General features: G+C 44.7%; 1 protein-coding gene across 1 annotated transcript; it reads right to left on the bottom strand.

Moving 5' to 3' along the window:
* Positions 1-138: 138 nt before the first annotated feature.
* Positions 139-2168, bottom strand: bcl2l16 (BCL2 like 16). Its single transcript, XM_076078156.1, has 2 exons — positions 1606-2168; positions 139-657 (listed from the first exon to the last, which is right to left on the bottom strand). The coding sequence occupies exons 1-2, from the start codon at positions 2086-2088 to the stop codon at positions 529-531; spliced, it is 612 nt and encodes a 203-aa protein (XP_075934271.1). The 5' UTR covers positions 2089-2168; the 3' UTR covers positions 139-528.
* Positions 2169-25460: the final 23292 nt, after the last annotated feature.

Raw genomic sequence — 25460 nt, 5'->3', positions numbered from 1 at the left:
ATATGATGATGATGGTAGTTGAGGTTTTGTCTTAGCAGATGTACCACATAGTGAAGCTATTTTTAATTTTTCATACAACAGATGTAGGTGTGAATTACTGAAATGAATCATTTGACCCATATACATCAGCTTGGCATATCAATGAGAAACTGTTGTATTCTAAATGTTTGTGCTGTGAAAGGTCTGGAAATGGATATGATTAGTGGATCTGAAGTGTATTATTTCACATGCAGTACATTCCAGTCTGCTCTGTAATCTGAACTGACTTGATGTGTACCTGCAGTCCTGAACAGATCAAAGTTCATCTGCTTCAGCGTGTCCCTTAAAATGCTCCGTTGACCAGCGGCCACCACAGGTTTATACATGAACACATTAAGTATGCTGTCGATGTGAATTATACAGATTTTAATCTGTCATTCACTGATACATTTCTACAGAATTAAGATGCATTGTAAAATACCTCTGCAGACATTTTCATTTGTCAGAAAGCTCTGTGTTCTGATTGTGGCCTCTAGGTGGCAGTGTTGGCTAAACCATTCTTTTCCACAGGCAGTAGGTGAGGATGCTTATGGCCAAAGCCAGCAGTGTCCAACTGCACACCTTCTTCACCTGGCCTTCCAGGCCCTGCTTCTCTCCAAAGCGTGACACAAAACCACTCTGTCAAACAAAAGAGATGATTAGAGGATGCATTTCAGCACAATGGTGTTCAGAGGATACACCAGTAGATTCTGGGGAGAGTTCTCATATCCTTTAGGGAAGACAAAAGAAACTAGATTTTGAAGTTATAATTGTGCATGTGAAATTAAATTTGTTAGTATTCTTTGAAAATATTGCTCACTTTTGATACAACTTGTGTTGCACAAAAGCCCAAAGTTCACTGAGTTAGATTATGGTCTTTTGAATAACTGAAGGGAACATATCTCAAGTCTAATTCTACTTTTATTGTTCTGCTGATGCACATTCTTAAATATGCATCAGCATGCATTGTCCCTGATGGATGCTCTGGGGGGTCAAAAGAAATCCAGCTCTGGCAACGTTACAAACTACTAATGTCCAAATGTGGGGGGATCTGACCAGAACAAACCTGCTATAACCGCTGATCCTGAGAGGGCTGTGATTGAACAAATATGGAAAGAGGAATTGTTTGTGCAATCCTGAATTTCACAAACTGGATTTGTCAAAATGAACAGAGCGGAAATGGTGTTTGAGGAAGTGAATTTACTAGTCAGGAGAAGAACACTTGTATCGTGTCCTTTGACTCTTCAGTGAGAGTTCCCTCTGCTCGACAACTGGGCCATGGGGAGCACAAAGAAGTGGGCTTTCACCAGGCTCTGATGAAAGATGCTACCAAGTTGCACTATGGGAAGTGTAGGAGACAAAACGGACATAATCTGTCTCTCACATGCCTCTGATATGTTTGGCAGTGCAATCTAAACCTAAACCTCTGCCCCCTTAAGATAACTGGGTTTCGCTGTTTGACGTGATGGAGCAGGGTTGCAGGGGTTTCGGTTACTTACCTAAAAATCTCTAAAGTAAAATAATGGTTGCACATGGTTAAGTGCTGTCGCTATATGAAGTCAAGAGAATCAGCGTGTTGTATCTCACCCATCCTCCCTTGTCTCGTATCTCAGGGCAGATGACGCTCTCCACATAGGCCCCCACGCGGTCCTTCAGCTGTGGCAGGACCACCACCATGTCCCTCTCATGGCAATGCAGAGCCATCTGGCCAGCCAGCACATACACCGATAACACCGCGCTCCAGGCCAGGTCCCTGCGCCGCCCCCCAGGGACAGGGGCGAAGAAGTGCTCGTCCAGGATGCTCAGGAGCGTGGGGCAGGCCGTGTTCTCCGTCACATCCTGGAAGACACGCGGCCAGCGCCTGAAGAAGATGGGGAAGCGGGTGAGGAGCTCGTCTCCGGCGTGGCGCAGGGCTGCGGTGCAGGCTGTAGGGGCGGGACCCATGGAGCCATCTGCCCCCCCCGAGGTTACATAGTCTATGTAGTCATGGGCCATCAGAAAAGCCTCTCTCACCAGCAGGTCAGGACTGTTCAGGCCCAGTCTGGCCCCCGGCTCCTCCGACTGACACATGGTCGCTTCAATAGCCACTGAGATGGCTTGTCAGTAGGACGCAGACGACAGCACCATTGCCGAGCAGCATAACCCTTCAGCCTTTCACGCTGCTGTGGGGATGCTGTAGATGTGAAATAAATAAAACAAATCACAGTATAGAGAAGAGGGGAATAAACATGGATACTGCAATGAGGACATCAATTATTCATAACTCACCTCGTCCTCAACATACACCGGAGGAAAGAAGGTGAAAGAGTGTCGAGGTCCAGAGAAGTGTGTCTGTACGCGTTGCAGTCAGAGTGGTCACCCGGTCCCCGGGCTAAATATAGAGCCTCGTTGGAAACTGACACTCATCTCCAGCCTCGTATGCACAATCATGGCCGCCCTGATACACAGCCCCATTCCAGCACCAGAGGAAGGGCTGAAGAGCACAGAGGAGAAGCAGGTCAGCGCTCACACACTCCACGGCAGTGTGTGATGTTGATCTGTTACAGCGTTCTGTGAGCTGTTCACATCATGTACATGAAGAATGCACAGGATCATGACTGTGATCTTTCTGTTTCCTTTAATTCATTGTGTTTGTCTTCTCAGCATTCAGCTGATGCAGCACTTCTAATCTGATCTTGCAATTGTGAGCTGGAAACAAAAATGATCATTTTGCTGACACAGCACCCGATGAGCTTATTCTCTGGAATAATTTCACTGGGAGTCTTTAAACATCTTGGGATATAAATGAGGTTTTAACAGCTCAGCCCACCCGTAGTAAGAACATTCTCTCTTCCCGTTAGGCAGACATGTTTTGGTTGTATTGGTCCTCATAGAGATGACTGTTTCAGTTTTTGTTGGAACTTCTTTCTAACAAAGAAATAATCTCGATGATTTTTTTAAACGTAAGCGCTGTAGTCACTGTGAACATTGTGTGCAACTCTCTTCTCCTCCGTAGCTCCACCTCTAGTTCTACTAGTGCAAACGATCATACAGACAATTTACAGCAATATGAATCATAGAATAATAAGACAATATTTAAAAAAAGAAACATTAGGGGACCAAGTCAACAGAGAGCCAGCCAGAGAGAGGGCAACAATCACTGGTAACCAGTGAAGGCATCACACACACGCATGCTTACATGCGTGTGTGTGATGGTTCTCTACTGTCATGACTTATATTGCGCTCCAGACAACTCGGAACTGGAACATTTCCGAGCTACTAGGAAACGGAAAGCAACTCAAACTCAGAGTTGCGAACTGGAGGAAAGTCCATCTGCCCCGTCACACAGCAATGGACGCTCCAAGTGAATGGTAGTCTCTGCCTTTTCCTACTTACGCTGGACTGCCCTTCAATCCTGTTATAGGACATTTTCAAATAAAATATAACTTTTCAATGCTGTGTGTGCTACGAACAAAATGCCCTTCGCCTCCGTTGTATTGATGTGGAGGCAGGAATCCAGAGACAGATGTTCAAAGAATGAACAAAACAAAGTTAAACTATCTGGATGACGATGAAGTGAAGACAAAGAGATGTTCTGTTTCTTATTTGGGTGAACGCATCCTTTAAAAGTGCAGCCAGACGTGTCTTTCACCACAAGGGAGCAGTAATGTATTACTGAGACACACTGCCTCTGTGTGTGTGTGTGTGTGTGTGTCTGATAGCTCTCCCTTGGATTTGAACTCATAACCACTTGTTTACAATGAACCACATGCTCATCAGTGATCGTACCTCTCTGTAGACTCAGACATATATGTAGATAAACATGAGGAAGCATTGAGTAGATATATTCATGTGTGGATGCTGACTGTGAGAACTGTGACTAACACTCAGGCACACATGAGCAGATCTTCACGGTCCTTTAAGTGTTTGCTCTCCTTCTATGAAATGGCTTTATGCGTCACATAGGGATCAATCAGCTGCTCTGCGTATGCATTTATGTACGTTGTTAATATATTGATTTATAGCGGCACGAAGACATGATCAAGTGGGACCATCAGCAGCTCTGTGTTCTCTGGCCATCTGGTGCAGCATACATTGTGAATGTGCATGGGAGGGAAGATAAGGCTAACCATCCGGAAAGATCCCTCCCCACCCATCCCTGCAGGCACACACACACACACACATTCACCTTTCCATGTACTATCAGTGTGTGTGTGTGTAAAATGGCTACCTACTTGTGTGTCATTGCTGAGCCAGGGAGCAGGGGAAGTGACATGTTGATCGAGGCTCCTATCGGGCCTCTCACATGTTCATGTGGCAACATCTGCAAGCGGGGGGGACTTCCTGTCTCCTGCAGAGCGGGTCTTGATGTGTAGACGGTTGCATCGCAGAGCAAGGTGCACGAATAATAGGAAACATGATGTAATGCATGGTGGCCACTACACTCCATGGAGCATTTTCATCATTTAACTTTGAATAATGTGACTTTAAAACTAGCTTAAAATTAAGAAAGTTTCAATATTTAAATCTCTCGTTGAACTTCCGTTTAGTTTTTAACTAAACTGAAATCTGAAATGTGTCCCAGTAATTAACTTTAACCTTTAAACTTACCATTGAGGAGGTTGAACTTTTAAAATGGTTGACTTTTTGAGATGGATTGAGTAAAAGTGTAAAGTTCCTTGAAGAAAGTTAAAGGACGAACTCATGAAAGCAAACAGAGTTTTATGATGCTGCTGGATTTCTCTCCATATATCTGTTCAGAACAGGAACATCGGACCGACAGGCCGTGCTGTGAAAGAGGTTGTTTCCTTTCTGTTCTTTGTCCGTCTTGCTTCATTTGGACGACACGCTTTTCTAAAAGGAGGACCTTGATGTTAACGTGCTCCAATGGTCAGAACTAACATGGTGATGTTTAGCAGGTGCAATCTTTACGATGTTCATCATGTTCTTAGTTTAGCATGTTAGCATGAGGAGAAATATTTTGTCGTAACCAAAGGATTGGACAAATTGAAATTTTGACCGAATGATTATTTGGGAGACATACATGTGTGTCCCTAAATTAATGACAATCCAGTCAATGGTCGTTGAGGCATTTGAATAAAACCCCCAAATGTCCACCTCGTGGAGGCACTAGAGGACAATTCAGGGTATCTACAAATCCAGCAGGATGAATCATCTGGGAACCATGAATGTCTGCACAAAGACAACTGTTGAGCCCATGTTGAGCCCATGTTGAGCCCATGTTGAGCCCCATGGCAGCTTCATTATTCCTGATCGCTGATTAATCACTGAAAGGCTCAGTTTCAAGCTTCTCACTGTGAATATTGAGAATATTGACTCATTTTATTTTTCTCTTATAACTAAACTAAAGAAGAAGCTTTGTGTTTTGGACAAAACAAGCTGTTTGAATGCTTCAACTGACATTGTATTAAATGATTCATGGATTAATAAAGTAAGATTAGTCAACAATGAATACAGCTGTATTTCTATTCTGGAACAATGATAGCTCTTCCAAACAACAACTTTACAATTATTTAATTTGGGGTTGATTTATATATTTCAGGTCAGAGGATGTTTCTGACAACAAAGAAGAGTTGATAAGGGCCGGACAGGACGCTGTGGTTCACCCCCCCCCCCTTCCTTCTAATGAACACAATGGTTCCTTTTCTCTCATTTGCATGCCTGCTGAGGTGTTTTAGTCAGACACCACACACACACACACACACACACACACACACACACACACACACACACACACACACACACACACACACACACACACACACACACACACACACACACACAAGTATCTGCAATAATTGAATGTAAAGCATTACAAACCTCTCTGCTAATAGAAAAACACAATGCGAATGGAAGAGCCATAGAGAGCTTTCAACTGGATCAGTGAGACGAGGTGTGCATCGCCACAGAGCAAACTCAACTACAGTACAGCACGGTCTTATTCTGCTGGATGGAACAATGCAGTGTGTGAGTGTGTGTGTGTGTTATCTATCTCTCGCTCTGAGGAAGTGGCTTATCAACATCTACACAAAAGTTGAAATGCACTTTGAAGTTCCTCCCCTTTGCACAAAAAAGAAGGCTCCAATAAAAGCTGCAAGGTGACAGAGAAAGGTTGAACAAAGCAGACGGATGAAACCCGACCTCCTACTGCTCCTCCCCACCAACGTGCAGTCAAACAATCGCGATCTCCACGCCTCTTGTTCAGGGCTCCCATCAGCCTCGCAGCGGGGGGGGTGGTCAGAAAGAGGTGGAAATTGCTCTGAATTTGTGGGTAATTGAAAACAGCTACATCCCCCTGTGTGTCCATCTCTACCTGCTCTAAAAACCTCCACACCCCTTCTTGTCCGGCGCCCACCTTCTATACCAACACACTTCTAATGGCACCCCTTCCCCCCCTGTCCTCCAGCTCCCACTGGACTGAATTGATGCAAAGATTGCGCGCTCATTTGCTGTCTGGAGGAGAGGTGACCCATTTGTATGGTTTGCTCGCTGTCTCCTGCCCCACCTTCTCCCAATTGCAGGTATTGATGCCCTGCCATTGTTTCCGCCTGCCCAGGGGGTGGAGTGGTTTGTGGTAAAATTGGGGGACCCCTCAGGTGTTTGATGGCTTTTATTGATTCACACCAGACTCTCCAGCTCCCATTTAGCCTCTGCTACGGCATACAGGCTTTAGAGAGCGCCTCTGCAGAGACACCTATTGTTGAGAGGTATCATTCTGCTCTACCGAAGCATACGCACACATTCTCTGCTCATGAAAGGCTGATCAATGCAGACGGAAGGAAATGTTGTGTTCTTTCTGTGTCTCATATTAAAGCTGCTCTACTCAAATGTCTCTCATTAATTGCAGCGTCTGTTATAATACGAAATAAACAGCCTCCATCTTTCTTTATAACACAACAATGTTCACAACCATCCAGCAATTACAGGAACATTTTAAAGACACCAAAACCTTCAGCCTCGACTTCCTTCATTTTGATTGTGTGCAAAGTAATGTTAACAATATCATTTAAAAGCTTTCAATATCTTGAGTTCTTCTCATAATCCTTTCATATTTCATATCTTGTCATATTGTTACAGTTCAGCCCAGGCTATGCTACAACTAACCCGACCTCTGAGATGAGGTGAACTTACATTTCACACCTTGTGTTTGAGAACAAACTCAGTTACATACGTGCAGTCTTTTCAAAATAAAGTTCCGTTTACTCAGTTAGGTTTAGACAACAAAACTACTTTGTTAGGTTCTGTCTTAAAATAGTTATAGAAGTGCTGTTACTGAAGTACTCCAGTTAAGTGAGGAATAAATCAACATTGACTTCTGGAGGCAGGAACAGCGGCCTCCTGGCTGAAAGGTTGCTGGTTGTTTGTGTTGTTGTTAAAAGAGTTTTAAGATATGACAGAAATGTCAAAACTGTTACAACCATCCACAGTCTCCCTACTGAGTAACTTGTAAATGAATATAATTATGGATAAATGCATGACAGATAGATCCTTGGTTTCTGTTATATAGTTATATATAGTTACTGAACAGTTTAAAATGGTATTTTATTGTCCTCGACTTGTGAGGATGGAGCCACACTCCCAATGTCAAGCTCCCCGGGTGAAGGGAAACCACAGAACTTATGCCCAAAGCTTTTGGCAATGACAGCAGATGTGGGTCTGATGTGGGTTTGAGGGGATGACCTGGTCAAGAACAGGCTTTCAGGATCTCAAGCAACTTTCTGAGAAGATTAGCAGGACTAACAGGAAAGCAGCAGGACATCACTCAGCAGAGCAAACCGCAGCTTCCCAAACTGACAGCTCATTCAAACAGGGAATGTAGTTTAACAGCAGATTGAGGATAACAGGTATGTGCGGATTATCACCTGTTTGATATCACCTGTGTGAAATAGCGTTATGTCAAATTGTATAGTTTTCTGGTTCTGCATCTGCCCAAAGTAGTTGCCCCACACTGATTGTAATTCTGCCAGGAAGTCAACTCAGAAATGAAACATCAGAGCGAAAGAAAACGACTAAATTGTTAGTTTGAGACGTACCAAAAAAAGACGTCACTGATGATTTCAGGTTACCTAAAGATTTGATGACGACTAAAAATGAAAGGTGCAATAAGTAATGTTTTACTTGTTTTTTGCTCAAATTGATGAGGAAGGTGCACACGTTTTGCCGCTCACTTCTTTTTTCATCACATAGCAGAGATTTCAAGCTTTCCTAAAAGCCTTTACATGTTACAACACTGAGCCAAATCCAAAGACGGGTGTGGTCCAAGCAAGGGGGTTGAAGTAAGGGGTAGGAAGTAAGGGGGTAGGAAGTAAGGGGTAGGAAGTAAGGGGGTAGGAAGTAAGGGGTAGGAAGTAAGGGGGTAGGAAGTGGGGAATTTGGCATCGCGCATGGTGTGATCTCATCGCAAGAGGGTCTCTAGTTTTGTTCTTACTTTATTCAGAAGTGTTTAGAGGGAGATGCTGGCTGGCTTCCAGAGCTTTTTGACATCAGTGCAGAATTTGCTTGTTGAAGTTTCTGAAATGCTTCAGTACTGGTGAGGAGAAAGAATCCTGTTTGGATTACGTAGTAATTAGCATTGAATGGTAACAATTTTTAGAGCACCTTTGCATTTAGAAATGTATGTTTTATGTTATGAAACAATTAGCTTACCACACAGTTAAACATATTTACTGTACTACTGTTTAGCATTTAAATATCTTTGGACAAAATATTTCAACTGCGAGCATGGCTGGCTGCCGTTGCTAACAATGTGGGTGTGTTGGGCTTAACACCCCCACCCCACCGTCTCAGACTGACATGCTGGACCGTAGCCAAAATTAATAATCTGATTCAGGGAGTTGCAACAGCCGTGGGCCATTGTAGGTTCTCGCCATGTGTGGCTGGGACTCCCATGAAAGGACCGGCATGATCTCCCAGGAGCCCCCATCGCAAAGGAAAGGCTCTTTGGATTTAATTTGTCACTCAGCGCTTTAAACGTCTGGATGAGGAGAAATCACAGTTAAGCCGCCATTTGCCGCTCGCTCACGCTCAGAGGGAAGAGACAAAGCACAACAACGCGACGGTGAGAAGAAAGGAGCGCCGGCAGGGTAGGACACCCATGCCTCCGGCCACATCCACTTCTCGAACCACCTCTGCAGAGGAGCATCGCCCACCTTAAGGTCGAGGAGAACTGGTGCAACTGAGAGAGCTCTGTGTCAACAGAAGGTTCCTGCTTGAAACTGTTCGACATCGCAGTAATGACTGGGTATCTATGGGAGGGAGCGTCCCGATGAATCAGCAGAGATCCAGGAACTGTTACAGAATAAGGTTGTGTATATTGTCCCCACTCCTGACAGACAGAAAGGGTTTGACAATTATCCAATTTATTTTACTGTGCTTACTTGTCAACAGGCAGGCAGAGTTCAGTCCACTGCCCTGTTGAGGACGGTGGAGAGTCAAGGTTGTGGTCCTCAAAGCACCTGTTGTGTCTGAAGGCTCTCCACATTCCGGAATTGTAAACAGGCGTACCAACATCATGTGGAGGCGGACCCCAACAAGACAAGTGGAGGCTTCACCCTGAGGTGGTAAAGCAGATTGGGACCAGGTTTGAGAAAGCAGAGGGGGATTTGTTTGCCGACCGACATGTGCAGTTGCACATGTGCAATGGCCAAGAAGGCTTTACACAAATACCCTCTCCTGCTGCAGCAAGTGAGGAGCAGTTGTTGGTCATACTGGAAGCTCCAGGTTGCCTCTTGACGTCATGGTAGTCGGAAATAAGAGGAGGTTCTGTCTCAAGAGGCGGTCATGCTGCCCACTGTGGGCCATCCTCTCCAGGCCTAGGAGAGGGACAGGCTGAGGAAGGCTTGGCTGTCTGTACAGGTTCTCCAGACCATCCAGGAGCCAAAGAGCAGGATCCACCATTGCCTGTTACTGGGCAAAGTGATCAGGGTTCCAACACTGGTGCGAGGAAAGGAGGCTAAATCACTTGTCCTCTGTAGTTAGGTCTATACTTCCTGGTATACACTGAGCTCCTGTCTCCTCTTTTCCCTTTCCTTCTGTATGAATCCATGTCCCATTGATGCACATTACTGACTTTGCTTCTTCCCTGGAGTCTTTGTGCTTTCTCGCCTCACAAGTTCCATGGATCGAGGTTATATCTGGACCATGGTCCCGCCTCCTGCCATGGCCCTGCTGACACCCACATCATTTTTATTATTAGTCGCATTACTATTCCTATTACCGATACCATTAACACACATTACTGACTTTGCTTCTTCCCCGGAGTCTTTGTGCTTTCTTCTTTTTTGTCTGTGTTAACCATAGTTCTGTAAGCACAGCCCTCTACCAGCTCTTACGCCGCTCGCTGTAGGATGGCTGACGGCAGTGTGTGCTGCTTTGTATACGGTGGGGTCTGCATATATTTGGATAGGCATGTCTTGATTGGCCGGCTACGGCGGGCCGTGTGTTTTATACCTGGGCCTTCAGTGCTGTCCTACTACAATTGAGCCACCTCCTAATAACCTCATTATGACGCCTCAGCTACGGGTTATTAGGGGTGTAACAATACACGTATTCGTATTAAACCGTTCGGTACGAAACTCACGGTTCGGTACGCATTAAGAATCAAACAATACGTTTGAATAATACTAGTGCATTTGGAAAATGCAGACGCTTAAATTGTGTGAAATATAATGTTCTCTCGGTGGAGCCACTGCGCTCAACCTGGCAACCGACCCAACGTAACAGGCAACATGCTGTCTGACACGCCCACCACAGAAGAACATCGTACTCTGGTGAGGCTTGTGTGTTGTGGGAGGCGTGCTATGCTAAACTAGCTTAGCAGGAAAACCAACAGCAGCACACACGCTACACTCTCCCCGCAGCGTTTAGCTGCTCACTACTGATTCAAACAGGCTACAGCAGTCACCTCACAATCCACCTCCTCCAGACCATCACTCCTGCTTTGTTAAAGAAAACAAAAGCCCAAACAGAGAACCACATGTCCGACCCTAACCATGACGGGATGCTTCGTCATTAACGGTCAATGCATATAGTCAAAATCAATGTAATTAACACAATGACAAGAACAAACTCACGAGAACCAGTCACATATATTTATATGACAACGAAGCAACAAATCAATCCAGCAACACTGCAGCGCTAAAACACGTATTCATCCGCACACTGAAGAGCACCATTCAGATATTATTCACATCAGAGGGAACAATATTAACCTGATCATAAAAACAACACCATAGATAAATGAACACAGTAGTAACTCTGCTGCAGATGTAAAAACAAAAGCAGTTCACTTACCAGAGCTGCTGTTCACTTAAAGACAAAGTCCATCCTCCTTTCTTTGATTACAAAGAGTTTAATACAACGGTTGTACAGAACATCGGTGCGGTTCAGTTCCAGCCAGAGGTCCTCCTGTGAACGTGTTCGTTGAGTTGTAGATCCACTCGGGTCTCAGCAAAAGTTTTCAAAAGCACCGTAGCTTGTAAGTGTCCTGTCGTGCTATGGTGTCTGAGCCAACTCAGGTTAGCAAATCCAGCGTAGCTCCAAACACCAAGATGATCAGTCGCCAATGAAACGTATTCCCAACCATAAATTGTGCAACACTTCTCCAACGCTGTCAGCCAGGAATACCGTTCGTAGTTGCTGGACTGAAAGTTGCGCTCAAATCCTTTTCCTGGCTGGGTCAGGGCTGATGTCCAGCTTTTCTTGAAATCTCCTTCTCGAGAAATCCGTTTCTCCTCCTTCAGCCATTGAGTGTTCAAAAAAACAAAGCTAGGTAAAAAAAAAAAAACGACACCAAGCAAAACGCTAAAAATGTCATATCTTCTTATATATCTTTCAACTTGAACTCTTACTACTACTGAGTTCTGCTAGCTGCTTCAGTTTCACAACAATCACGCTAGCCCACTGACCAATCACACCGCATGTTAATGCTGACGTACTTGTAGGCTACCTCAGCAGCTCTGACACGTCAAAGAATACGCCCAACATGTCAAACTAAAGATCTGATTGGTTGAAGACTATGACAATCAACAATATCATCTCCATTCACTTAAACTGCACATGGATTCACTTGTGAGTCTGCAGGCCTCGGGCCTCTGTTCTTACCTAGAGACACAGAGGTGAGATCTGATTGGATAAAAGCTCTCCTTAAAACAAGCTGCACTGGAAGCAGAGCAACTGAGGAAGACAGTAGCTGTGCAATGAGAACATAAGATAATGGGGAAAATAATGATTAATACATGTAGTGTATTTATGAAAAATTATTAAATTGTAAAATAGCTATAACTTTGTGATTGTGTTTAGGCCAGCAGAGAAGGCCTTGCAGGCCCTGACGGCCCACCACTGCTATATGGTAACCTTTGATTTGACTGACGGGATGAAGATTTTGGGAATAAGTCTGCAGTGTATTAGTTGCGCTGAGATGCGTTATCTATTTTGCAAGGGCGTCGTCGATGCATTCTGTGCCTAGCACCGCCAAAGACGATTGTGATCGGTTTAAAGTAGATCAACACTGAGACTTTAACAGTACATTTGTAATATGGTCTTGCATTTATAGAGCAGTTTTCTTTTTGACTTCCGACCACTCAAAGCTCTTTACACTACGTCATCATTACATCATCATACATTATTGGCAGAGGCTGCCATACCAGGTGCCACCTGCTCATCGGATTCTGATGGAATCATTCACATTCGCTCACACAATGATGACACAGTCTTAGGGATCAATGTGAGGTTCAGTTCTTGCCAAAGGCCAAGTAAGAAACGTGGTAGTTTGGTGCCATTATGAAGAGGATTTACTGGAATGATGCAGAAACACTGCTTATTAATGTTTTAATCTCCATCAACTTGGTAGCGCTCCCAAAGGTCAGTGCAGCTGACAATAACAGGCCCATCAACTGTGTGAAACATCTCATTTTGTGTGACACATAAAAACAACTTTTTAAGCGCTTTCAGCCACATCTGTCAGTATTCATCAAGGTGCTATTATTGACCTGAGATGGTCAGAGAGAGAGAGCTAGTACGTGGAGCTTTGAGTTGAGGTTATATTGCCAAACTAACTGCTGAGGTCTAGATTGAACCTCTATGCTCAAATCTCATTTTGGGGTATATTTAAATCATTTCTTTTAAAGCCTGATAGAGGGAACGTTTCAGCATCATACAATCTTACCTTTACAATTCAGCGTGCTCGTCCTCACTACTTTGAATTCTGACTTGCTGCACTTTCCATTACATGAAGTCAGACTCTTTCTGCCATCTCTGAAACAGAAATGAGCATGAGCAGCAATAGCCAAGACACAAAAGTGTGCTACTTACCGAAACTCAAACTTCAAAAGTCCGAGGTAAAAGACGTTGGAGTACCAGACATCTCTGGGGTACGCAGAGCAAAACTGCAGTAATGAGCGCTTAGCACCAAACATGGAGGCAAAGGAAAAAAGGAAAATGACAGAACTTTCAGGTTACCACTTTAACAGCCTATTGAGATGCAGAACAATCAGCAGCAGAAATAGAGCTATGTTGTGTTCATTGTTGTGAAGGAGAGGCGAGGTGAGAATTGACTCTATAGTGCAGGGAGCAGGCTCTCCATGCCGATAACCACCTCTCATTAGCACCCCTTTGACACCAGTGTTCACCCACTGAAATATATATCACTTTCAAAAGCATGACGCCTGCTCTCCAAATATTTAATTTTCAACTTGAGGTGTACCTCTTGTTTATGTAACAAAGGCCTCCTCTCAATTAGAGCACCTGGGTGGGAGGAAGCGAGGGTGCATATCTGTACACCCGTACCCCCTTCAGGCTCGCCCTCCCATCTCGCTCCTCTCTCCCTCTCAAACACACTCACTTATAAAGAGTCACACACGCTCTCTCTCTCTCTCTCTCTGTCTCTCTGTCTCTCTCTCTGTCTCTCTCTCTCCGTCTCTCCGTCTCTGTCTCTCTGTCTCTCCCTCTCTCTCTCCCTCCCTCTCTCTCTCTCATCTCTCCGTCTCTCTCTCTCTCCGTCTCTCCCTCTCTCTCTCTCTGTCTCTCTGTCTCTCTCTCTCCCTCTCTCTCTCCCTCCCTCTCTCTCTCTCATCTCTCCGTCTCTCTCTCTCTCCGTCTCTCCCTCTCTCTCTCTCCGTCTCTCTGTCTCTCTCTCTCCCTCTCTCTCTCCCTCCCTCTCTCTCTCTCATCTCTCCATCTCTCTCTCTCTCTGCATAGCTGTTTTGGAGATAATGAGATTAAAAATCTATTTTTGTCAGTCAGTAACCTGCAATTGATGCATTAGTGGAAACATTCCACAACACTTCAGCTATTACTAAAATGAATGGGAATACAATGTCTTACCCTATTGTCTCACTTCAGCGCCCGTCACACTCACAGAGTTGTTAGCGGCGGCTCATCTCACTCACCTGGCCTTCTTTGTTTTTAGATTATTCCAGCATGAGTCTCAAACTCAGGACTCGGAGGGTCACGGTGTGTCACTCGTGGTTGGGTTACATAAATTAGAGGTATTGTAACTCTACAATTCTGCAACATTGACAAGTATGTATTTATAGATAAAGAAGGGAAACAAAACACTACTGTGGTGTGCACTCATTCCATGCATCCACATTGGTAGATTGCTACTTAACCTCGTCTCTTTGTGTTCAAACACAACATTAGTTGGACTGGAACACTAAAATAATATGTATTTAAATAATACAATAACTGGCAGCAAAACAGTACATTGCAGTTAAACATTTGACATTACAGTAAACACAACTATTTCATAATCCGACCAGATGAAGTCATCAGAAATCAGTATTGATATATCATACAAAGCATTTCCTCTTTGGGCAGATGATTAAACCTGCCTGTTTCTATGACTGTGACTGTGCACACAGGTTATATTGTGCTTCACATACATGTATGGCTCTGAACAATTAGTGCTGAGCATCATGAATATTACACTGTCATCCGGTCAGGAAAGGGAAAACACAGGAAAGGGTCATTTTAGGTAAAGTCTCCTGAACGCCTCATACACTAACACAATAAAGACTTCACCTCACTAGTCCAGGGATGTTCATGCAAATTGTCCCAGTTAAAGATCTCTCTAGTGAGCTGTTCATCATACACTTATATTGACTATTGGTAACAGTGACCACACTTTTTGGCTGTTTGTATTGGTGCAGCTCTCCAGAAGTCCCGTCCTCACAGTATAGTGGTAGGGTTCACACACACTCCAACTTTGAACACAGTTAAGTTGGTTTCTGGATATTCACGTACCAGTGGTTAGCTAGCTATCTGAAAAGACACAAATGTAAGCCCCTGTGTCAGGCAAACATGGAGTGGACCAGTGGAGACTGATAACCAGGTATTCAAGGTTAAGGGGCCCTGAGAGCTTCAGACTAACTGAAGTACAACTGGCTCCATCGCCAACTTAAATTGGGCCCTGCTTTGATATCTGACATTGAGATCTTGTCTTAAAGTGATTCATTTTGCCCAAATCTAGTTTCAGAACCTCCATTATTTCAGTATTGTGGATTGCTTTTAGCATTATCATGAATGAATTTGTTTTCAATCATTTTGATCTCTCAGCAAACCTTGGCTTGGATAGTAAACCCACATAAAACACCTGTACAGACTGCAGAGACTGGTAGGAACAGGGGATTAAAAACAGACCATATTTCAATGTGGCCATGCTCAACAGACTGATATCAATAGAACTGATAACGTAATGAGGGCAGATACACAACTATACTGTCGACCTTTAGCATTGGCCACCCAGTCAGTTAACTTCACCAACATTAGACTTCAAAGTTGCTTCAAATCCAGTCATGAGCATCACAGAGCCAGCAGGTTCACCTATTTGATGATCCAGCTGCAGCCGCTTCACATTATGACAGGTTGTGATAGTTTGTTCTGCTTTGAGGTGATGTATTGTATTAGTATGAGCACTGAGCAGCAAGCTGTGCAAACAGAGCAGGCAGGATGTGCAGGGATTGATCTGAGGCTAAAGGTGGGGAAGTGGTGCCAACAGGTCTGGACCCCACAGAGTGGAACCAGTCAAATTTGCCAGTATTTGAGTTTAAACTAAACAAAGGTTAATGGAGTTTATGACTTTGGAAATGTAACTTTATTGTTCTTATGTCAGATGGTAAAGGGAGAAAGTATTGCAGTAACTGCTGCATTCTGCCTGTAGCAGCTGTAGCTGTTTATAAACCATAATGCTGCATTGACATGGACAACACCTACTGGTTGACACAAGGAAAACAAAGGAACCGTCCAAAGAAGTGGCAGGACGGCAAAGCAAAACACGCATGACAATAAGCTTTGGTGATAGTAAGAAATATATAACCGAAAATTATTTTGTGTCATCTATTTTATGTAATTATTCGAGTAATGCTCGTAGCTATAAAATGCAGTTTTCTCTTAATACTCTATTGCTATTTTTTCCGGTTAAACATTTTAACTTTGGACAGCAAACCATTGTCAATATTCACAGTCCCTTCCCAGTGTTCTAATTTCATTTGACATTTGGTAGTTTGTTGGCCAGTAAATACCATGATCATGTATCATTTATGTGCAAACCAACAACTAAGTTAGTCTACTTTAGCATGTGTAACATCTCTGAAATGCATCGCATATATTGTAGCTCGCTAGAGCCTAGAGTTATCTAGTTTATCATCTCAAATGTATGGCAGAAAATATTGCAGCAGGTGGAAGAACATTTTGCATTCAGCAAAGACTATAACAATACGAAAAACTACCACTGGTAAAAATGCGTGTTAACCGTTCTTGGGGATGGTTATTAGCATATATTAAAGATAATTATTGATCATTATAAATCAATAAAATGTATATTAATACAACGATCAATAAATATGGATAATAATGACGACTGTCAAAAGTAATCAAGTTTGTCTGTCGAGTGTGCGCCGTAAAGGGTGCGTGTGTTTGTATGTTCTCTCTTGTGCGTTCAGCGGATGCAGCAGCTTTTGTTGAACTGCTGAAGACGTGGGTCAAAGATCACAGGATCCTGTAGTAACTGTAAATGTTGAGTCCATGAGCGGGTTTAAGGCTCAAGCATCCTGGGAAACTGAGAGACCCAACAGCGTGTTAGCCGCGCTAAAGTTTTAAGCTTAAAATAAACCTGAGCCAGCCCGAACTATAAACCTGAGCCAGCCCTAACTATAAACCTGAGCCAGTCCTAACTATAAACCTGAGCCAGCCCTAACTATAAACCTGAACCAGCCCTAACTATAAACCTGAGCCAGCCCTAACTATAAACCTGAGCCAGCCCTAACTATAAACCTGAGCCAGCCCTAGCTATAAACCTGAGCCAGTCCTAACTATAAACCTGAGCCAGCCCTAACTATAAACCTGAGCCAGTCCTAACTATAAACCTGAGCCAGCCCTAACTATAAACCTGAGCCAGCCCTAACTATAAACCTGAACCAGCCCTAACTATAAACCTGAGCCAGCCCTAACTATAAACCTGAGCCAGCCCTAACTATAAACCTGAGCCAGCCCTAGCTATAAACCTGAGCCAGCCCTAACTATAAACCTGAACCGGCCCTAACTATAAACCTGAGCCAGCCCTAACTATAAACCTGAGCCAGCCCTAACTATAAACCTGAGCCAGTCCTAACTATAAACCTGAGCCAGCCCTAACTATAAACCTGAGCCAGCCCTAACTATAAACCTGAGCCAGCCCTAACTATAAACCTGAGCCAGCCCTAACTATAAACCTGAGCCAGCCCTAACTATAAACCTGAACCAGCCCTAACTATAAACCTGAGCCAGCCCTAACTATAAACCTGAACCAGTCCTAACTATAAACCTGAACCAGCCCTAACTATAAACCTGAACCAGTCCTAACTATAAACCTGAACCAGCCCTAACTATAAACCTGAGCCAGCCCTAACTATAAACCTGAGCCAGTCCTAACTATAAACCTGAACCAGCCCTAACTATAAACCTGAGCCAGCCCTAACTATAAACCTGAGCCAGCCCTAGCTATAAACCTGAGCCAGCCCTAACTATAAACCTGAACCAGCCCTAACTATAAACCTGAGCCAGCCCTAACTATAAACCTGAGCCAGCCCTAACTATAAACCTGAGCCAGTCCTAACTATAAACCTGAGCCAGCCCTAACTATAAACCTGAGCCAGCCCTAGCTATAAACCTGAGCCAGTCCTAACTATAAACCTGAGCCAGCCCTAACTATAAACCTGAGCCAGTCCTAACTATAAACCTGAGCCAGCCCTAACTATAAACCTGAGCCAGCCCTAACTATAAACCTGAACCAGCCCTAACTATAAACCTGAGCCAGCCCTAACTATAAACCTGAGCCAGCCCTAACTATAAACCTGAGCCAGCCCTAACTATGAACCTGAACCAGTCCTAACTATAAACCTGATCCAGCCCTAACTATAAACCTGAACCAGTCCTAACTATAAACCTGAGCCGGCCCTAACTATAAACCTGAGCCGGCCCAAACTATAAACCTGAGCCAGCCCTAACTATAAACCTGAGCCAGTCCTAACTATAAACCTGAGCCGGCCCTAACTATAAACCTGAGCCAGTCCTAACTATAAACCTGAGCCAGCCCTAACTATAAACCTGAGCCAGTCCTAACTATAAACCTGAGCCAGCCCTAACTATAAACCTGAGCCGGCCCTAACTATAAACCTGAACCAGTCCTAACTATAAACCTGAGCCAGTCCTAACTATAAACCTGAGCCGGCCCTAACTATAAACCTGAGCCAGCCCTAACTATAAACCTGAGCCGGCCCTAACTATAAACCTGAACCAGTCCTAACTATAAACCTGAGCCGGCCCTAACTATAAACCTGAGCCGGCCCTAACTATAAACCTGAGCCGGCCCTAACTATAAACCTGAGCCGGCCCTAACTATAAACCTGAGCCAGCCCTAACTATAAACCTGAGCCAGTCCTAACTATAAACCTGAGCCGGCCCTAACTATAAACCTGAGCCAGTCCTAACTATAAACCTGAGCCAGCCCTAACTATAAACCTGAGCCAGTCCTAACTATAAACCTGAGCCAGCCCTAACTATAAACCTGAGCCAGCCCTAACTATAAACCTGAGCCAGCCCTAACTATAAACCTGAGCCGGCCCTAACTATAAACCTGAACCAGTCCTAACTATAAACCTGAGCCAGTCCTAACTATAAACCTGAGCCGGCCCTAACTATAAACCTGAACCAGTCCTAACTATAAACCTGAGCCAGCCCTAACTATAAACCTGAGCCGGCCCTAACTATAAACCTGAACCAGTCCTAACTATAAACCTGAGCCAGTCCTAACTATAAACCTGAGCCAGCCCTAACTATAAACCTGAGCCAGCCCTAACTATAAACCTGAGCCAGCCCTAACTATAAACCTGAACCAGCCCTAACTATTAACCTGAGCCAGCCCTAGCTATAAACCTGAGCCAGTCCTAACTATAAACCTGAGCCAGCCCTAACTATAAACCTGAACCAGCCCTAACTATAAACCTGAGCCAGCCCTAACTATAAACCTGAGCCAGCCCTAACTATAAACCTGAGCCAGCCCTAGCTATAAACCTGAGCCAGTCCTAACTATAAACCTGAGCCAGCCCTAACTATAAACCTGAGCCAGCCCTAACTATAAACCTGAGCCAGCCCTAGCTATAAACCTGAGCCAGCCCTAACTATAAACCTGAACCAGCCCTAACTATAAACCTGAGCCAGCCCTAACTATAAACCTGAGCCAGCCCTAACTATAAACCTGAGCCAGTCCTAACTATAAACCTGAGCCAACCCTAACTATAAACCTGAGCCAGCCCTAACTATAAACCTGAGCCAGCCCTAACTATAAACCTGAGCCAGCCCTAACTATAAACCTGAGCCAGCCCTAACTATAAACCTGAACCAGCCCTAACTATAAACCTGAGCCAGCCCTAACTATAAACCTGAACCAGTCCTAACTATAAACCTGAACCAGCCCTAACTATAAACCTGAACCAGTCCTAACTATAAACCTGAACCAGCCCTAACTATAAACCTGAGCCAGCCCTAACTATAAACCTGAGCCAGTCCTAACTATAAACCTGAACCAGCCCTAACTATGAACCTGAGCCAGCCCTAACTATAAACCTGAGCCAGCCCTAGCTATAAACCTGAGCCAGCCCTAACTATAAACCTGAACCAGCCCTAACTATAAACCTGAGCCAGCCCTAACTATAAACCTGAGCCAGCCCTAACTATAAACCTGAGCCAGTCCTAACTATAAACCTGAGCCAGCCCTAACTATAAACCTGAGCCAGCCCTAGCTATAAACCTGAGCCAGTCCTAACTATAAACCTGAGCCAGCCCTAACTATAAACCTGAGCCAGTCCTAACTATAAACCTGAGCCAGCCCTAACTATAAACCTGAGCCAGCCCTAACTATAAACCTGAACCAGCCCTAACTATAAACCTGAGCCAGCCCTAACTATAAACCTGAGCCAGCCCTAACTATAAACCTGAGCCAGCCCTAACTATGAACCTGAACCAGTCCTAACTATAAACCTGATCCAGCCCTAACTATAAACCTGAACCAGTCCTAACTATAAACCTGAGCCGGCCCTAACTATAAACCTGAGCCGGCCCAAACTATAAACCTGAGCCAGCCCTAACTATAAACCTGAGCCAGTCCTAACTATAAACCTGAGCCGGCCCTAACTATAAACCTGAGCCAGTCCTAACTATAAACCTGAGCCAGCCCTAACTATAAACCTGAGCCAGTCCTAACTATAAACCTGAGCCAGCCCTAACTATAAACCTGAGCCGGCCCTAACTATAAACCTGAACCAGTCCTAACTATAAACCTGAGCCAGTCCTAACTATAAACCTGAGCCGGCCCTAACTATAAACCTGAGCCAGCCCTAACTATAAACCTGAGCCGGCCCTAACTATAAACCTGAACCAGTCCTAACTATAAACCTGAGCCGGCCCTAACTATAAACCTGAGCCGGCCCTAACTATAAACCTGAGCCGGCCCTAACTATAAACCTGAGCCGGCCCTAACTATAAACCTGAGCCAGCCCTAACTATAAACCTGAGCCAGTCCTAACTATAAACCTGAGCCGGCCCTAACTATAAACCTGAGCCAGTCCTAACTATAAACCTGAGCCAGCCCTAACTATAAACCTGAGCCAGTCCTAACTATAAACCTGAGCCAGCCCTAACTATAAACCTGAGCCAGCCCTAACTATAAACCTGAGCCAGCCCTAACTATAAACCTGAGCCGGCCCTAACTATAAACCTGAACCAGTCCTAACTATAAACCTGAGCCAGTCCTAACTATAAACCTGAGCCGGCCCTAACTATAAATCTGAACCAGTCCTAACTATAAACCTGAGCCAGCCCTAACTATAAACCTGAGCCGGCCCTAACTATAAACCTGAACCAGTCCTAACTATAAACCTGAGCCAGTCCTAACTATAAACCTGAGCCAGCCCTAACTATAAACCTGAGCCGGCCCTAACTATAAACCTGAGCCGGCCCTAACTATAAACCTGAGCCGGCCCTAACTATAAACCTGAGCCGGCCCTAACTATAAACCTGAACCTGTCCTAACTATAAACCTGAGCCAGTCCTAACTATAAACCTGAGCCAGTCCTAACTATAAGCGTTATCAAAGAGGAAAGTCTTAAGCCTACTCTTAGATGTGGTGAGGGTGTCTGCCCCCCGGACTGAAACTGGAAGCTGGTTCCACAGAAGAGGATCTTGATAACTGAAGGCTCTGGTTCCTGTTCTACTTTTTAAGACTCTAGGAACCACAAGTCACCGTGCATTCTGGGAGCACAGCTCTCTAGTGGGGTAATATGGTTCTATAAGCTCCTTAAGATATGATGGTGTCTGACCAATCAGGGCTTTGTAGGTGAGGAGAAGGATCTTAAATGATGTTCTAGATGTTACAGGGAGCCAGTGCAGAGAAGCTAATACAGCAGTAATATGATCTCTTTACTTGGTTCTTGTTAGTACACGAGCTGCAGCATTCTGGATCAGCTGAAGAGATTTGAGAGATTTATTAGAGCAGCCTGATAATAAGGAATCGCAGTAATCTAGTCTAGAGGTAACAGATGCATGAACTCTGAATCGCTTTAAAACAGGATGTGCCTGATTTTTGAAATGTTAATGAATGAATTTCTTCAGTCATGTTGCGTGCTATCACAACTCCATTCTTGCTTTTGGCGAGTCATTTCAGGCCACGTAGTCGGTGCCGACTGCACAGTAAACGGCCAAAGCGAGTTACATAGAATAATGAGAGATGCTCAGAACGAGTGAAGAAGAGCAAATGATGTAATATCAAAAGTGGGACGAGGAGGGGGTCAAACAAATACAGGACTTTCAGCCAGGAGACCGATGTTCATGTCCTGTGTGAAACCAAAAATGTTGACGTTCATCACACGAAATGTCCTTAAAAGTGGTGTGTTATTTATACACCTTCCTATGAGATCACGTTCGTTGTTTCAGTTTTACAGGCTGCAACTTCACTGCATTTATTTACTGATTCCACCAGCAGCAGGCAGCTGGTTTTAGTGACAAAGCTCTGATAAACAGCATGCAGGCAGACACAGTTAGCAGCTGGTGAACATAGTGGAGCTTTTAGCAGCTAAAGAACCAGATATTTAGAGTTCAGTAGTTAGTTATGAGAGTAACTTTTGAACTTCACCATAATCGACAGGTGGACAGAAACACGACTCCAAATTTATGTCAATGTGCTCTAAGTCTACTGAATGTGTAATCAGGCAACTGTATTGTTAAGGTGATAATATGCCAATGTTGTGTTTACAGCTTGATGTGCTGCTCTAATTGCCCCCCAAAAAAATCCATTAATGCACGTGATGCCGGTTTAAATGTAATTTTTCAGACTCCACCCACAATGTTCAGCTACAAGACAAGTTTCAACACCCGGCTGAGTCTTCCATACTGATCAACAACCCCCGTTATCCTCTTCCCATCAAGTTTCACCTCAGTATTTCATCTCCCTAAGCTCAGGCATGAATGTTACATACAACTTTTCAAATGAGAGTTTATCTAAAATGCAGCCATTATGGGAAGGCTTAGGAATAAGCCATACCTACAGTTTTATAGGTGTTGGTGTAGAGGGGTGTAGTTTAGGTTTGAAGTCATGAGTTCAGCTTAGGTGGTCTCGGGTGTCAGTGGGGCCGTGGGCTGAGCAGGCAGCTAGGGGAGCTTAGCTGGGAGGGAACTGCTCTCCTGCTGCCTCACCGAACAGCAAATCAAACCAGATGGGCTCATTTATGGCCAATTAGCAGTGTGCTGTGAATGGAGCGCCACTGACTCACCTAGTGTTGTTATTATTACAGCTTTTATCTGAGCTCAAGAAAAACCTAGCGGCTACTAAGTTGGGGTTTTGATGCATGTTTGACCCCAGATGCGTGAGGAAATTGGAGACTTGGTCTTAAGAATTGGAAGAGAGGCAGAGCGTGATAAATAGCTCCAGGAATGTTGACGATTATCTGCGCTTTGCTGTAGGACTGAATCTTTAGAAAGGGATTTAAAACTACACACACTTGTAACAAATGTGAGCAGGAAAACACAGGAGAAGAGGAAGCAGGGCTGCTTCGACTTGCTCTGGACTCTTCTCATGCGACGCCCCCACTGCAGAGACAAGAGTGTCCTGTTACTGAAAGGGGGGGTCAAGTCCTATGCAGGAATGTTGCTCTGCCTCCCCCCCTTTCATCCCCCCGCTCACTCTCCTCTAATCGTTGCCTCCATCACTTATTTGGCCTTAGCTTGACTCCCTCTGTGATGGTCCACTTCACTTAGCTCATAAACAATGCCCCAGCCCCTTCCACACCTTCATATTTCTGCCTGCCTTCCAGCTCCAGCCTCTCACTGCCTTCCTACCTCCGAGTCATATCAGACCTTTTAACAGTAATTAGTTGAGGGACTGCAGCGCAGCGAGATATTTCCCTAAATTATCACCATCTCTGGGAGAAGGAGACGGGTAAGGTAAAGCCGTGCTGTAGGAGCCTGCTGAGATAATGACCGGCTCATCATACACATCCAAACAAAGACAAAGCTTTTTGCTGTCTTTATTGTGTGCAACCTGCGTCACAAGTGAACAACGTGAAAAGGAACACAAAGGAATGAACCCAGCTGCTGCACACATCTATTGTCTGTGTATATACTGAGGGGGAACGCTGTTCAGATCAATGCAATTACAAGAATCGGCTGGTTCTTTGAGAAGGTTGTGGCTGCACCCGAACACTGGACTTTACCTCTGAGCAGGGGTGTTCCCACTCTGAGGAGGAGGTCGTGTTCAGCGCAATGGGAGGTCCCGAGGGATATCAGCCACCAATGACAGCTCAGCGTTGTTTGAAAGCCTCTCAATGAAAACTCAGACATCTAATTGTCCCTGCAATGCTTATCAACGCTACCAATCCCAACTAGAGCGGAAAGACAGAGCAATTTTCCCATTACAGCGGGAGCATAAAATGGAGGAGAGACGAGGAGACGAGGGAGCGGGGTGTCTCCAGAGAGCAGTGCAGATGGCTTCATCTCCAAGTTCAAAAACACAGACAGGAGGGATGGGGGCGAGGGACGCTGTGCATGCACTCTCACAGGCACTTGTAATGTCCTTGTGCACAGAGTACCTTCACACACACGCAGGGACGCGATCCATGCACTCTGACAACATGCAATCAATTAGCTTTTAACCTATGTCGTGCAGCCAGTTTCTTTCAAGGCCACAGTGGCACACAGTGAGGATTCATTTCAATGAGCACTGAGATCATAGCTGTTTTAAGCTCGCTGACCCCCTGCCACAGTGGTTAGATAAGCCCACTTCAACCTCGCCAGTCCCGTGCTTTGATCTCCCACAACCAGAGCAGAGGCTCCGCAGACCTGCACGTGATTTGGATTTCCTCTCCCAATATGGAGAGTTACATTCAACTTGAAGGAAGAGCCAGAGTTCCTCTTCAGACTGCTGTCGTTGGAGCGCAAGAATGCAGCGCCACTGTGCTCAGATGGTTATGATAACGTCACACGGGCCAGGATTCACCCTGAGCTCTAACAGTGAAGAGATCTATCTGTGTACCTGCTTTCTTGAAGGAATGTCTATTCAGACACATGCAACTGTGTATACAGTTCACCATAGGAGCCCATGTTCAAAACAGTGATACAGTGAGTGTGTGTGTGTGTGTGTGTGTGCGTGCGTGCGTGCGTGCGTGCGTGTGCGTGCGTGTGTGTGTGTGTGTGTGTGTGTGATTGGAGGAGAGGTTGCCTTTACTAAACTCTCTGTTCATTATCAACGCAGACATCTGTAAGTGTCTACCGTCTGGCTCCACTAGGCTTATCAGTTCCTCATTGGCTTACACAATTAAAGAAAACACACACGAACGTGTGCAGCCATGCATTCACTCAAAGCCATGCCTGTGTGTGTGCATACACACATATGCAAAGAGGCATTTAGCAGCCCACCT

This window comes from Anarhichas minor, unplaced genomic scaffold (assembly GCF_050575085.1).
Source record: "Anarhichas minor isolate MPS153535 unplaced genomic scaffold, ASM5057508v1 ptg000063l, whole genome shotgun sequence".
Classification (NCBI taxonomy): Eukaryota; Metazoa; Chordata; class Actinopteri; order Perciformes; family Anarhichadidae; genus Anarhichas; species Anarhichas minor.
The sequence above is the reverse complement of the archived record's forward strand: the minus strand, read 5'-3'. Positions and strand labels throughout refer to the sequence as shown.